Genomic DNA, 15,783 nt, shown 5'->3' on the forward strand with positions numbered 1-15,783 from the left:
TTTTATTTTGCAGAATATAGCGCATTGCTCCCCTCGAACTTCTCGCCCTTTGTCGACTCCTTGGACTAAGCGCGCTCTCGTTTACGAATCAAACCCTCTTCAAATGAAAACGAGATACAAGACAGTCGACAAGAAAGTCCGACCCGTCCCTAGTTATATGCCTGATCCGGCAGGACAAACATTTCTTCCCGTAATAATTCCATCACTACCTATTCTTCCATTAGATCCTCCTCCCCTTGCAAAATTCCGTCCCACGAAGCGTCTCTCGGAGGATCGTCTCCAGAAAATTATGTCAAGTGTTCCCAAGGACTTCCTGCAAACTCGAGAAATCGACCTTTTGGTACACGTGTTGCGCGAGCGAGAACTCGCCTTAGCTTTTGAAGATTCTGAACGTGGTACCTTTTCTGACAAATATTTTCCAGATTACGAAATTCCTGTAATCGAACACATCCCCTGGGTGCAAGCGCCTATTCGCGTTCCGAAAGCTATTGAAGATACAGTTCGACAGATGTTGCTAGAACAAAAAGCAGCTGGAAAATATGAGTATTCTACAGCATCTTATCGCTCACGCATTTTCGCTGTAGGAAAGCCAAAAGGGGGGATTCGCCTCGTCGCAGACGTACAAGAACTTAACAAAGTAACGGTGCGTGATGCAGGCTTACCTCCGAGGACTGATGACTGGTGGCTACCACTTTTATCTATAACCTAGACTTAAGCCTAGAGAGTCATTTCTATAACTTAGACTTAAGCCTAGAGGCCATATCTATAATGCTTAGGATTTTTTGAAAGGCATTTCAAATGTAGGCCTGGGTATTTCATAGTGAATTTTCCATAGATACCCAGCACATTTTCTGCAAAATTTCAAATGCAGCCCTGGATATTTCATTGTGATTTTTCAATAGATACCCTTGGTATTTCATTTCAATTTTTCAATAGATACCCTGGGCATTTCATTGCAATTTTTCAAATGTATCCCTGGGTATTTCATTGTGATTTTTCAAATGTATCCCTGGATATTTCATTGCAAAATTTCAATGGATACCTGGTGCATTTCATTGCGATTTTTCAATAGATACCCTGGGCATTTCATTGTGATTTTTCAAATGTATCCCTGGATATTTCATTGCAAAATTTCAATGGATATCTGGCGCATTTCATTGCGATTTTTCAATAGATACCCTGGGTATTTCATTGCGATTTTTCAAATGTATCCCTTGGTATTTCATTGCGATTTTTCAATAGATACCCTGGGCATTTCATTGCGATTTTTCAATAGATACCCTGGGCATTTCATTGCGATTTTTCAAATGTATCCCTGGGTATTTCATTGCGATTTTTCAATAGATACCCTGGGTATTTCATTGCAAAATTTCAAATGTAGCCCTGGGCATTTCATTGTGATTTTTCAAATGTATTCCTGGGTATTTCATTGTGATTTTTCAAATGTATCCCTGGGTATTTCATTGTGATTTTTCCATAGATACCCTGGGTATTTCATTGCAAAATTTCAAATGTAGCCCTGGGCATTTCATTGCGATTTTTCAAATGGAGCCCTGGGCATTTCATTGCGATTTTTCAATAGATACCCTTGGCATTTCATTGTGATTTTTCAAATGTATCCCTGGGTATTTCATTGTGATTTTTCAATAGATACCCTGGGTATTTCATTGCAAAATTTCAAATGTAGCCCTGGGCATTTCATTGCAATTTTTCAAATGTATCCCACATGTCAGGGTCCATGCAATGGGCTTCCCTGGAGGGTGGTCACATGACCAATTACCAAAAATGGTCAAAAACGAAAGTTGTAGCCCTACACTGTAGCTTCCCGAATCTGTTTGAATTATGTTCTGAAGTGCTCCCGTTGTGGAGATATGAGGTAAAGGAATTTCAAAAGTGTTGCATTTTTTTTTTTTTTTGTGTTTTTCTCTATGAAAACAAAACCAAATAACGTGATTTCAGTATATTCAGAAAGCTAAAAGAAAGGGCTACAATTATTGTGTTGTGGGAAAAATGACCAAAAAAGGAAGGTGCATCCCGTACTACTTATAAGAATCAGATATAGACTACCAAGTTTACTGATAGACTACAAAAAAGTCAGACTTAGACTACACAGTTTACTGATACACTATAAAAGACTACAAAAGTCGAAATTAGACTACAAAGTTTACTAATACACTACAAAAGACTACAAAAGTCAAACTTAGACTACAAAAGCGTGGACTTAGACTACATAGTTAGGGTTAGAGTCAAAAGGTTATCTTGACTACAAAGTTTGTAGTGTGCCCTTTTTCATTAAAAAAGTTTGTAGTGACCGCTTTTTGAGACTACAAAAGTTGTAGTGTTGCGCTTTTTCATTAAAAAAGTTTGTAGTGACCGCTTTTTGAGACTACAAAAGTTGTAGTGTTGCGCTTTTTCATTGGAAAAGTTTGTAGTGTCCGCTTTTTCAGACTACAAAAGTTTGTAGTGTTGCGCTTTTTCATTAGAAAAGTTTGTAGTGTCCGCTTTTTGAGACTATAAAAGTTTGTAGTGTTGTGTTTTTTCATTAGAAAAGTTTGTAGTGTGCACTTTTTTATTAGAAGAGTTTGTAGTGTCTGCTTTTTCATTTAAAAAAGTTTGTAGTTGACATGTAGTTTATGGTGTCCTTGGCCCTATCTATGTTATGGGGATGAGGTTGATTGCCATCATATTGCCAGTGCCAGCATTAGTATTTGACATCATGCACAAGTTGTCTTTCACATTAGGAAAGGCCATTCTATGTCTTTCATATTGATACCTACTGTCCTATCTCAAGACATAATTGTAAGCTCATATGGGGATATGGCTGAAGGATTGACATGACTTTACATATTGCTATTGCCACATCATCAGTTCCTCACATCATGCCCAAGTTGGCTTTCAAGCTAGAGAAGGCTATTCATGTTGATATCTACTCAATACATGGTCAACTTACAACATGACCTGTCTTCAAGACACCTCAAAGGATGAATCAGCCCATCATCCTACAGCCCTCAAAGACCTGTATCAAAGTTGACTATGTTTGGGACAGGCCAGTAGTTATCAATGTGAAAGCAGACAGCATGAAATACAAACTTGGTCATGATGTCAAAAACTGGTCATGTCATGTCAATGAGCTTACAATTATGTCTTCAGATAGGACAGTAGGTATCAATATGAAAGACATGGAATGGCCTTTCCTAATGTGAAAGACAACTTGTGCATGATGTCAAATACTAATGCTGCAGCACTGGCAATATGATGGCAATCCTTCAACCTCATCCCCATAACATAGATAGGGCCAAGGACACCATAAACTACATGTCAACTACAAACTTTTTTAAATGAAAAAGCAGACACTACAAACTCTTCTAATAAAAAAGTGCACACTACAAACTTTTCTAATGAAAAAGCGCAACACTACAAACTTTTGTAGTCTCAAAAAGCGGACACTACAAACTTTTCCAATGAAAAAGCACAACACTACAAACTTTTCTAATGAAAAAGCGCAACACTACAACTTTTGTAGTCTCAAAAAGCGGTCACTACAAACTTTTTTAATGAAAAAGGGCACACTACAAACTTTGTAGTCAAGATAACCTTTTGACTCTAACCCTAACTATGTAGTCTAAGTCCACGCTTTTGTAGTCTAAGTTTGACTTTTGTAGTCTTTTGTAGTGTATTAGTAAACTTTGTAGTCTAATTTCGACTTTTGTAGTCTTTTATAGTGTATCAGTAAACTGTGTAGTCTAAGTCCGACTTTTTTGTAGTCTATCAGTAAACTTGGTAGTCTATATCTGATTCTTATAAGTAGTACGGGATGCACCTTCCTTTTTTGGTCATTTTTCCCACGATACAATAATTGTAGCCCTTTCTTTTAGCTTTCTGAATATACTGAAATCACGTTATTTGGTTTTGTTTTCATAGAGAAAAACACAAAAAAAAAAAAAATGCAACACTTTTGAAATTCCTTTACCTCATATCTCCACAACGGGAGCACTTCAGAACATAATTCAAACAGATTCGGGAAGCTACAGTGTAGGGCTACAACTTTCGTTTTTGACCATTTTTGGTAATTGGTCATGTGACCACCCTCCAGGGAAGCCCATTGCATGGACCCTGACATGTGGGATACATTTGAAAAATTGCAATGAAATGCCCAGGGCTACATTTGAAATTTTGCAATGAAATACCCAGGGATACATTTGAAAAATTGCAATGAAATGCCAAGGGTATCTATTGAAAAATCGCAATGAAATGCCCAGGGTATCTATTGAAAAATCGCAATGAAATACCAAGGGATACATTTGAAAAATCGCAATGAAATACCCAGGGTATCTATTGAAAAATCGCAATGAAATGCGCCAGATATCCATTGAAATTTTGCAATGAAATATCCAGGGATACATTTGAAAAATCACAATGAAATGCCCAGGGTATCTATTGAAAAATCGCAATGAAATGCACCAGGTATCCATTGAAATTTTGCAATGAACTATCCAGGGATACATTTGAAAAATCACAATGAAATACCCAGGGATACATTTGAAAAATTGCAATGAAATGCACAGGGTATCTCTTGAAAAATTGCAATGAAATACCAAGGGTATCTATTGAAAAATCGCAATGAAATATCCAGGGCTGCATTTGAAATTTTGCAGAAAATGTGCTGGGTATCTATGGAAAATTCACTATGAAATACCCAGGCCTACATTTGAAATGCCTTTCAAAAAATCCTAAGCATTATAGATATGGCCTCTAGGCTTAAGTCTAAGTTATAGAAATGACCCTCTAGGCTTGGGTCTAGGTTATAGAAATAAAGTGGTAGCCACTAGTGGACTGATGACTTCGCAGAAAGCTTTGTCGGACACGTTATATATGGCCTGGCAGATTTGTTTTCAGGTTACGATGGCCGAAAGTTAGGTGTCGCCTCCAGACCTCTCACAACTTTCAATTCTCTCATTGGTCCTCACCGTTCTTGCGTGCTCCCTCAAGGGGCAACGAATTCACTGCCCGAGTTCCAACGTTGTACTACGCACACTTTACAGGAAGAGATCCCTAAATACGGCGGAGTTTTCGTTGACGATGTCGGACTAAAGGGGCCGACTTCAAATTACGACAATGAAGAAGTCGCACCAGGTATCAGGCGTTTCGTTTTTGAATACGCTACTATTTTAGATCGCTTCCTGGCACGCTTTATTGAAGCAGGGATAACTGCCTCCGGCAAGAAGCTCGTTCTTGCCACGCCTCGTCTGCATATCGTCGGGACTATCGTTTCAAAGGATGGATGGCACTTAGAACATGGATTGGTAACTAAAATTTTAAACTGGGGACCTCTAACGAGTGTTACAGACGTCAGATCGTTTCTTGGTACCGCTGGAGTTGGTCGGAAATGGATAAAGGGGTTCTCGCTCATCGCAAAGCCACTGACACAGCTTACACGTATAGCTGTCCAACGAGAATTTCATTTTTCTTTAGAAGCGGAAGCGGCGCAAAAAGAACTCAAGCATCTTATCTCCACGGCTCCGGTTTTAGTGAAGCTCGACTACGACGCCGCAAGGCAAATGACTCATCTAGACTCTTTGCCTCGCGCTTCAGAGCATGGGTTGGTCATAGTCGGTGTCGATTCATGTCAGAACGGGACAGGATGGATTTTATTTCAGATGGTTGAGAAGGAAAAACATCCGGTGATTTTTGGATCGTGCACATTTAATGATACTGAATCAAGATATTCTCAAGCGAAACTGGAGCTGTATGGAGTGTTCCGCGCGATTAAGGACCTTCGCCATCGTATTTGGGGTATCCACTTTCGAGTTGACGTGGACGCAAAATTCTTGATCGAGATGGTAAAGCAGCCTGATCTCCCGAACGCCCCGATGACAAGATGGATTTCTTACATTGCGCTATTCGACTATGAAATGAATCATGTTCCTGCGACTGCACACGTGGGAGTAGATGGACTATCACGGAGAAAGCGAACCCCCGAGGATTCGGACGAAGAAGACGCCGAGGAATATTTGGACAAGTTTATGAATTCTTCGTCATTTGAAGCTAACTCTGTTTCCGCGTTGACGAACTTTTTATCCACAGGATCCTTGAACGCTCATCGTTCTACGCGTCTCGACAACAACTTTTTCAAGGACCTTGTGTTGACCATGCGTCGCACTCCGCACACTCCTTTCGCTTCGTTTCGAACAACCTCAATTGCGGAAGACCTCTCCTTCCTACAGACTGTGGACCCAGCTCCGGCTCTAGCATCAGAGCTTAAACGTTTGAGAGAATCTAACTTCAGTCATGCGTTGAAGGACTCTAGCAAAGCCTCGCTCGTTAAACGTTCCCTTTTGTCGGTCACTGATGACTTTTCTTATACAGGACGAGAATTCGAACACAGACGGGTGAACAAGTCAGAGTTGGTCGAGTGCGAGCTTGCAGGGGAAGTTTTCACTTTGGAAATTCAAAAGTACCCCCGGGCTTACATGTCGTCTTTGAGAGAAGGTGCGCCTCAGCCTACAATAACTGATCAATCTACTCTCCCAGGAATTCCGGATCCTTCGCAGCGCACTGATAATAGGTTTTACTACGAAGACGTGAACCCACTAACAGACGTTACGTGCGCTACCCACTCTTACGGCGTGCAAGACCAAGACTCCCCAGAGATGTGGAGGGAGATTGTAGCTTACCTGAAGAACGACACTTTGCCTGCGCGCTGTGAAGATCCTGTCAAGAGGAAATCATTCATTCGACGGACAAAAGGATACTTCTTGCATGAAGACGATCGCCTTTGGAAAATCAAAACCCAAGGGAAGTTACCGCGTCTCGTAGTAATGGACATTGACCGCCGTTCTTCTCTGGTAGCGGAAGCTCATAATGGTGTAGGCCACCGAGGGCGTGATGCCACTTACAAGACACTTTCCGAGCGTTATTTCTGGCCGAACATGTATGACCAGATCGCCTACTTCATCAGGTCGTGCAATGTCTGTCAACTCCGTTCGAAAGCTCGTCCAAAGGTCGCTTTCAGCCCGACTTGGAACTCAGGAATTCTGCGACGATTCGATTTAGATACGATTCATATGCCTGACGGCTTTGGTGGAATGAAGTACTTACTTCAGGCAACAGATCCCTCAATGTCGTGGGTTGAAGCGCGAGCGACTCGCAAACCGAATTCGGAAGCCTGGGCAAAATTTCTTTATGAGGAAGTATATTCACGCTTTGGCTGTGTCCTCCTTTGTCTCGTTGACGGCGGCTCAGAGTTTAAAGGCGCTGTCGATATTCTTTTCAAACAGTATGGTATCGTCGTCATCGTTTCTTCGCCCTACCATCCTGAGGGTAACGGTCATTCGGAACGCTCGCACCAAACACTAGTTAACTCGATACTTCGTGCCTGTGGAAAGGACACATTCCGTTGGCCACTCTATGTCCACGCGGGACTTTGGGCGATGAGGTGCTCTACATCTCGAGTAACCGGGTATCCCCCTTATTTTCTGCTTTATGGTCAACGTCCGTTTTTCGCTTTTGATATTGCAGATAGGACTTGGGACACGCTTGACTGGCATACTGTTGCATCGACTGAAGATCTCCTGGCAATGCGTATGCAACAGATTCTTCGCCGGGACAAGAAGTTGGTTCTTGCTATGGAGCAGCAAAAACGCGTGCGCCAACGGGCGGTCGACGACTTTAACAGTAAGCACGAACGTCATTTATCTTCTGGAAATTTTCTTCTTGGAACTTGGGTTCTGTTGCATGAGACTTGGCTGGATTCCCAGATGGGAAATAAAGGCGCGTTGCGGTGGACAGGGCCTTATATTGTCCATCGAAAAGTTCAGGATACCACTTATCAGCTTCGAGAACTTGATGGTACAGTAATGCGAGGATCAGTCGCTGCTAACCGTTTAAAGATTTTCTATTACCGGGAAGAACACCAGACGGTTAGGACAGTTGAGCCCACCGAATACGCACTTCACGTCGCCGCCACTACATCTTCGTCTTCTCAAGCTTCCGTCATCATAGGCACTTTAAATCAACCCTTGCTCGTTATGCCCCCTTTCCCAGTTTCTATCAAAGTCGGGATCGCCGTTCTTCCTGAAAATCGTTCGCTTTCGTACCTTCCAGTTTTTACGCCGTCGGCTTTCACGTCTCAGCACCTTCACCATGGCTATTATCCCAATATCGCAGAGCTCGATCCCACGGACAACAACCCCGTTCGATATGTTCGCTACACCGCTTCATCAAGTGTTTTTCAAGGTCATATTCATGAAACTCTCCTTGAAGATTCAAACATTCGTGACCTCGAGTCTTGGGCTCTCGACGCTCTTCCTCTCCGCTGAGTCTTTTCTTAGATTTTGACTTTTCCCATTTTTTTAAAATTTTTCTCGAAACGATGGGGGCATCGTTTTTAAAACTTTTCCTTATTGTGGAAGTGCATCACGTTCCATTCACGACGCCTTCTGTATTTTTCTTTTTCTTTCTTATTTTATGGTTTTACTTTTTATTTTGTTATTTGTATTTTACTTGTTCATTACTGAATGTCGAGAGTGAGTGTAGCGTGTATTTTCTTAGGGATCAAGGAGAAAGACCGAAGGTTGTGTGGCATCCGGTCACTGGCGGCAAGAACGGATTAGATGACATTATACGTCGAAGCGCTCGCCGCGTCGCCCAACAATGCGCACCCTTGAAGGAATTGGTCTTGGAAGTTTTCCTGGAATCGTACGCCTACATTCAATTTTAGTTTTTCTTTCTTTTGCATTTTTTTTCTTACTTACGACAGAACCTTTTCCGCTCGACGCGTTTTCCGATGGCTAGACGGTAGGGTTGAGCATCAATGTTAGGGATGTCCGCACTGAGGTCGGCAGTCGCGCACGAAAATAGACCTCTCCCTACATTGTAAGTTCCCCGAGTCATTCCTAGTCTGACGGATTTGCGGAGAGAGGTGAGGGTGAAGTCAGCATTGTTTTGTTTCTTTGTGATCCTTTCTATTTTTATCGCTATTTTTAGACGCTTCTCGTTTATTTTTGGTCAGGCAGCATGCGAGTACGTGCGTAGCCTTGTGATTGTTTGTAACGTATTTAAAAGGCTCTTCGCGTGTTTGAAATCGATTCCCCCCCCCCATCAGACTCTCGAGCACGTTTAAAGTTTTTAAGTTTTTACAAGTCTTTGTCCAACTCACTCTGTCTTCTTTCGACGACGACACACTTCAAGAACCTCTCTTTTTACCTCTCACGCATTCTCAAGACGCATACATTCGACTCGACGCGCATACGTACATACGGCGATTAGACGGCGACATCGAGCGCGATCACACGCCACTCACGATAAGCGCCCGATTCTTATTCTCCCTTTGTTCTCGTTTTCTTTGTTTCTCACTCTCTTTATCTTTTTCTGTGGCAGACGACCAGTGACCCCTCCCTGTCCTTGAACTTTCGTTCTTCCACAGCGGCCCTCACAAACTTGCCCTCCTTTAATCCATTCGGACGCCATTGAACTATCTTCACACCGGTCGGCCAGCAGCTGGATAAAGCGGTCAAGAGGCGGTGTATATAAAGATGATCAAGGAAGTGGCAGTTCTCTATAACGAGGAGTCCTCGGTGGCTTAGTCTCGAGGGAGTCACTCTCCAAGTCACTTTCGTCATAAGACTCACAATAGGGCCGAAATTTACCCATCATTTTGAGGTTGGCGATTCTGATGGTCCAAGATCCATAGCAATAAAGCACATCTCCAAAAATGACTTTGTACTTTGAGCTCGGATATTGTTCTCTGTACACCAAATATTTCAATATCGTTCTCACTGTGTGGAAGATAACGTAATGCAGATGAACATGGGAGGTTATGAAGCTGAGGTGTGGATATGGAAATGAGTGTGTTTGCGCTGTCGTGACACCCGCGTCGTCTGTAATGTGGTGTGCGATGGGAACTGACACCATGTCATTCAGTGCCAGGATGGTGTACCTGTAGTATGGTTCCTGCAAAAGGTGAATCTCAAATGAAATCGATAGTTCAGAAATAATAGCACCCATGGAGGTCTTTGGCGGAACAGACATTGGATTGCACCTGCCACAAAGATAGAGATCAAGTAGTATGTGGGGTTTGGGAAGGAGAAACCATTTTCCCTCGTTGAAGAGACTGCGAAGTTTAGATCCAACTGTTTGCTCTACAATTCACCTTTGGATAGTAAAGTAGTATCGAAGGACAACACACGAAGGACAGAGTTGTAGCGCATGTGCAAATTCAATGTCCCAGGTTTCTTGATCCATGAATACTCCACATGATTGATGTCCTAAAAGTCATTTATTTCCATCAATTTGCATGACAATGGAAGGAGAACAACTTCGCTAGAAATCTCCGTTAGAGAGATAAGATGAACATAGCCAACAGATTCATCAACATTCTCAAGCATACACTGGTGTTCTGTGGGGGTGACTTTTGCTATCCTCTTTGTAAGGGCCAAGCAGCACGCCAGGCCTGGTTTGCTGCACTTTTCTCCAGGTAGTCCTTGACAACTTCCAGCATTCAATGGGCTCATATTGTGATTAGTATGGATGAACAGGGCACTGTTGCATTGGTGCCAGTGGAGGAACTTCCACATTACATAAGTAAATCATCGTGGCTTTGAAGCTGGTTGACGACAAAGGCTTTACGCTGGGCTATAATTTCAACCCAGCCATACTTAGAGCTATCTAACTGAATACAAGTACAAATCTAGTATTGCAATGTAATGAGAACACATTGAATCAAGAAAAGTCCAGCATCCGACAGCTTTTTGGAAGCCATAGTACTATTTGACTCAAGGGGTATGCACCGGTGATGATTGCCAGCATATGGGGTGGGAAGGGGGGCAGGGTTTACGCTCCTGCAGTGGAACCACTTTTTCAACTGATGGGCTCTGACCACGTCCTGACGGGCTCTCAGCCCATCCTGATGGAACTACAAAAAAATTTAACTGGGGCCTCTCTCCCCTTACTTACATCCATCTAGATCTGTAGCATAATGTATCTTAATCTTTATCTCATCCAACTCCTGCAAGATAGTCTCCATATCAACCAAAAACTGAATTTTGTCCCAACAGGGAAACACTCACCTTGTAGTTAAGAAATGAAAGCTTTTCATTTAGCTACTCACACCTTGTCTACTCATTTGTGGCTCCATTGGGGTGTCAAACTGGAATTGATGGTTCTGTTGGGGATGTCTCTGTCAGGGTGTTTGACATTGAGATTGAAGGCATGTTTCCGTCGGGGTGTTTGACATTGAAATTGAAGGTGCCACGGGGGATGTCACTGTCAGGGTGTTTGAGGTTGAGATTGAAAGCGCCGCAGAGGATGTCGCCGTCAGGGTGTTTGACATTGAAATTGAAGGTGCCGTGGGGGATGTCTCTGTCAGGGTGTTTGTCATTAAAATTGAAAGCACTGCGGAGGATGTTGCCATCGGGGTGTTTGAGGTTGAGGTTGAAGGTGCCACGGGGGATGTCTCTGTCGGGGTGTTTGACATTGAAATTGAAGGTGCCGCAGGGGATGTCACCGTCAGGGTGTTTGAGGTTGAGATTGAAAGCGCCACGGAGGATGTTGCCATCGGGGTGTTTGAGGTTGAGATTGAAGGCGCTGTGGGGGATGTCTCCATCGGGGTGTTTGACATTGAAATTGAAGGTGCCGTGGGGATGTCTCCATTGGGGTGTTTGTCATTAAAATTGAAAGCACTGCAGAGGATGTTGCCATCGGGGTGTTTGAGGTTGAGATTGAAGGCACTGTCGGCAATGGCCCCATCAGGGTGTTTGACATTGTGTAAGATGGCCATATGCACCGCAATGCAACCACTACACCAAAAGGTCGTATAAGTGAAAGATTACTCTTTCACCTACCGGTGCATATATAAGGTAGTGTAGACAGCTGTATTATCTAATACAGCCTTACACCCTCCCCCACTCTATAACATCAACCGGGACCTTCCGATATCTAGTTGTTGTGGGGAGTTACCATATAGGTGACCCCAGGGGATCACACCCTGCAACTTGTCACTTACGACTACAGTTGGTGAGGTTAACCTGCTGGCAATGTAATGTTGCCACCCGCTCGGTTTGAACCGCCAACCTGCTGACAAGCCGTAATCTTTCATGCAACCACTACACCAAAAGGTCGTATAAGTGAAAGATTACTCTTTCACCTACCGGTGCATATATAAGGTAGTGTAGACAGCTGTATTATCTAATACAGCCTTACACATTGGAATTGAAAACATGACCTCCACAATATGGTCATCTGTGGCATGATCTTGAATACGTCAAGTTAGCAGAGCACTTTATTGACTGTGGCAGAGCATTTGATTGACACTGACAGGGAATTGAGAATTCAAAATGTTGACTCCTGCAGGGCATTTGATTGACTCCGACGGGGCATTCAAAATTCAATATGTCAGCTCTGGCGAAGCATTTATTCAAGATAGAGGAGTCAATCCACTACAGCATTTTTAAGCTGGTGCCCAGATCATCCATCCATATGAACTGAAACATGCAATGGCTTGGAATATGTGATTTGCAGAAACAAGAAATATATTGTCAAGAAATCAACGCACAATATTGATGAAAGGTCCTGCTAGTAGCCATGACAAATCCTCATAATACAAAAGAAAGATCCACTGAATTGGAGGTCAGATAGTTGAGGTGTGCACCATTTAAGTAGAACAACTCTGGCAGCCTGCCTTACCAAATATGGGCCAGCGGCAACCTACACCTCAAACAAGGGACAATCGGGCAGTGAAGCGAAGCATTGGACAGATTCCCTGACAAATTTATCATTTTTGCACCTTGTATGTAATTAGGTCAAATAAATGCAACAATTTTTATTTTGACAGTATATTTGCCAATTGTTCAAGGGGGTTGACACAATAAAAACAATTAATATGCTTATTGTTTAAATTTGTCCACAACTCTGTTCCCTAGGCAAAGCTTTTGTTAAAAATTAAAGTTTTGCCTCATGCCGAAGAGACAAACTGAATTGTTCCTGAAATCCATTCCATTGACAAATTTTAATTCTTAACAGCCTTTTGTCCTCTGGATGTACCTTACAACACATTTTTAAAATAGTAACAACAATTTTTTTACATTTGGACATCGCCTTCGCACAATAGGCAAACACACTATCAAAATAAAAAAATTCCCATAGGTCTGTTTTAATTATATAACAGGTGCAAAAATGATTAATTTGTCCTAGAATCTGTCAAAGACTTCGCTTAACTGCCCGATCATCCTTTGTTTAAGGTGCTAATATGGAAGGAGCACATTATTCACACACCATCTGAAACTACGCACTGTGCCGCGCTCATAGGTGATGCAATGTGCCAACAAAACAAAGACATTGGGGGGATCCCAGAAAGGAATAGAATCATTTGGAATAGTTTTCTCAGTGATTGAAGAAGTTTTTGTGAACAGACCTCAGAAAGAGCTATTTGGTGCATGAATCTTTATACAAACCAGTTGCACAACATGCCATTTTGCATACATCAAGTTATATTTTTTTTTCTTCCCTCACAACTGCTTCCCCCACCTATCTGAATTGATTCTAAAGTATGTAGGCTATATTTGGGGAAAGTATGGGAGCATTTCAACAAGATTTAGATAGTGAAAGGAAATAAGAAAGAATGTGGTTTCATGTTTAGAGTCATATTTTCACCCTTTCAAGCTCCAGCTCCCCCAAACCATCAGAAAACTGCTTTGGAGCAGGGGATATATATTCTGCCATATGTTAACTATGTATAAGAAAGGCTCAGATGTTGAGATTTGGTAGCAAAGTATACAGAAAAGTCAACAATATCATGTTGCGAGATATTTCATGCATTCAACCTCATTCTCCACCATGCGCCAAAATTCTTTTCCAAAGTAAACTTGAACCTATTTTACAACAGTTATAAAAGATGTATTGAGAAGCTATAACAGTACAGCTCATTTTTTTCCCCCACAACTCTGGCGGGGCATTTCATTGACTCTGTCAGGGCATGTAAAATTAAATATGTTGACTCCTGCAAAGCATTCAATACACTCCGATGGGGAATATAAAATTTGAATTGGGTGGGAGACAGTTGATTGACTTTCATGGGGTATTTAATTCACTCCATTGAGGCATTTAAAATTAAATATGTTAACTTCTGCAGGGCAGTTTATTCACTCCAACGGAGCATTTTATTGACCCCATCGGCGAATTTAAAATCAAATATTTTGACCCCGCGGCGATTTAATTCACCCCGACGGAGCATTTTATTTACGCTGTTGGGGCTTTTAAAATTAAATATGTTAACTCCCATGGGGCAGTTTATTCACTCCGACAGGGCATTTTATTGACCCCATCAGCGAATTTAAAATCAAATATGTTGACCCCGCGGCCATTTAATTCACTCCGACAGGGCATTTTATTCATGCTGTCAGGGCATATAAAATTAAATATGTTCTCTCACAGGGCACTCCTCCAGGGCATTTTATTCACTCTGTCATGAAATTTAGAGTCAAATATGTTGACCCCCACGGCGCATGTAGTTTACTCCTCCAGGGCATTTTATTTACTCTGACAGGGTATTTTAAATCAAATATGTTGACTCCCATGGGGCATTGGGTTCACTCCTCCAGGGCATTTGAAATTGAGTATGTCAACTCTGGCAATGCATTTACAATGAAACATAATAACCCCTCAAGTCAATCAAATTCTTCATGGAGTCAAAATAGTCAAATTTAAATGCCCATGGTGGTTGACATACTCAACTGTAAATTCTCTGCTGGAGTGAATCAAATGCCCTGCGGGAGTTGAAATAACCGCCCCATTGGAGTCAATCAAATGCTTAACCAGAGTTGACATATTCAATTTCAATAGATGCCATTGATTAATATTATGGACACAGGTAATTTACCATTAGAGCAGGTTGGGGTATATACAGCATGCTTTGCTGACCAGCAGCTGTGTGGTAGCGCAAGTAGCTTAGGGCAGAGGTTTACAATTAGCTACTACTGATAGAAGCAAACAGTACAACATCAAAGCAGGTAACAGTATTACAGTTGTTCTAGTAAAGATTGGGGAACTATGGTGTGATGCCGACGGGACACCCAGAAGGCTGCTGTAGGTAGCTGCCGCGGCAAGAGATGCCGTGCCCGCAAGCCATTTGTATGCATCCGGCTGGTCCATTGGTAAAGGGATGTTTTGAAAAGTCTGGCCGGGACTGGCTGGCCTGTTCATTACAAGCCATTGTCATGTCTGGCTACTATGTTTGGTACGTGACACTCAGTAAAAACGAAAGTCAGGTGTTGGTCATATAGTAGTCACACCACTGCACAAAATTGTATGACATGACTAAAAGCAGTGAATTTTACAAAATTTTGACTACAACTCGACTTCACCAAGTTGTGTCAATTCATGGACTATGAAGCAGTGACTACATGACTGGTCTTGGACTGGTCATAGACCTTCAGGTGAGGGCAACTAGACTAAGTAAAGACTACCAAATGACTGTATCATGCATATATTTGGCATCAGGCAAGGAAACCACACGACTTGGTGAAGTCGACTTAAAGTCAAAATTTTGTAAAATTCACTGCTTTTAGTCATGTTGTACAATTTCATGCAGTGGTGTGACTACTATATGACCAACACCCAACTTTCGTTTTTACTGAGCGTGACATAGTGACTGATATATGTGACGGCTATATGTTAGCGCAGCCGCCTGAATGGTGTCATGCTAGGCAGCGTCATCACACACAGTGAGTCAATGTTTTTGTATAAATTCGCAAAAGCTCATTGAAACGATAATCCTCTCTGTAGAGTCCC

At 42.2% G+C, this 15,783-nt stretch overlaps 1 protein-coding gene across 1 annotated transcript; it reads right to left on the reverse strand.

Annotated features, from left to right (window-relative positions):
• Positions 1 to 11,179: 11,179 nt before the first annotated feature.
• LACBIDRAFT_305008 (uncharacterized protein) lies at positions 11,180 to 11,776 on the reverse strand (the record flags this gene model as incomplete). The annotated part of the gene is made up of 1 exon (XM_001874970.1): positions 11,180 to 11,776. One exon carries the CDS (start codon positions 11,774 to 11,776, stop codon positions 11,180 to 11,182), a length of 597 nt encoding a protein of 198 aa, XP_001875005.1.
• Between the last annotated feature and the right edge of the window lie 4,007 nt (positions 11,777 to 15,783).

This window comes from Laccaria bicolor, genomic scaffold (genome assembly GCF_000143565.1).
Source record: "Laccaria bicolor S238N-H82 LACBIscaffold_2 genomic scaffold, whole genome shotgun sequence".
NCBI classification, from domain to species: Eukaryota; Fungi; Basidiomycota; class Agaricomycetes; order Agaricales; family Hydnangiaceae; genus Laccaria; species Laccaria bicolor.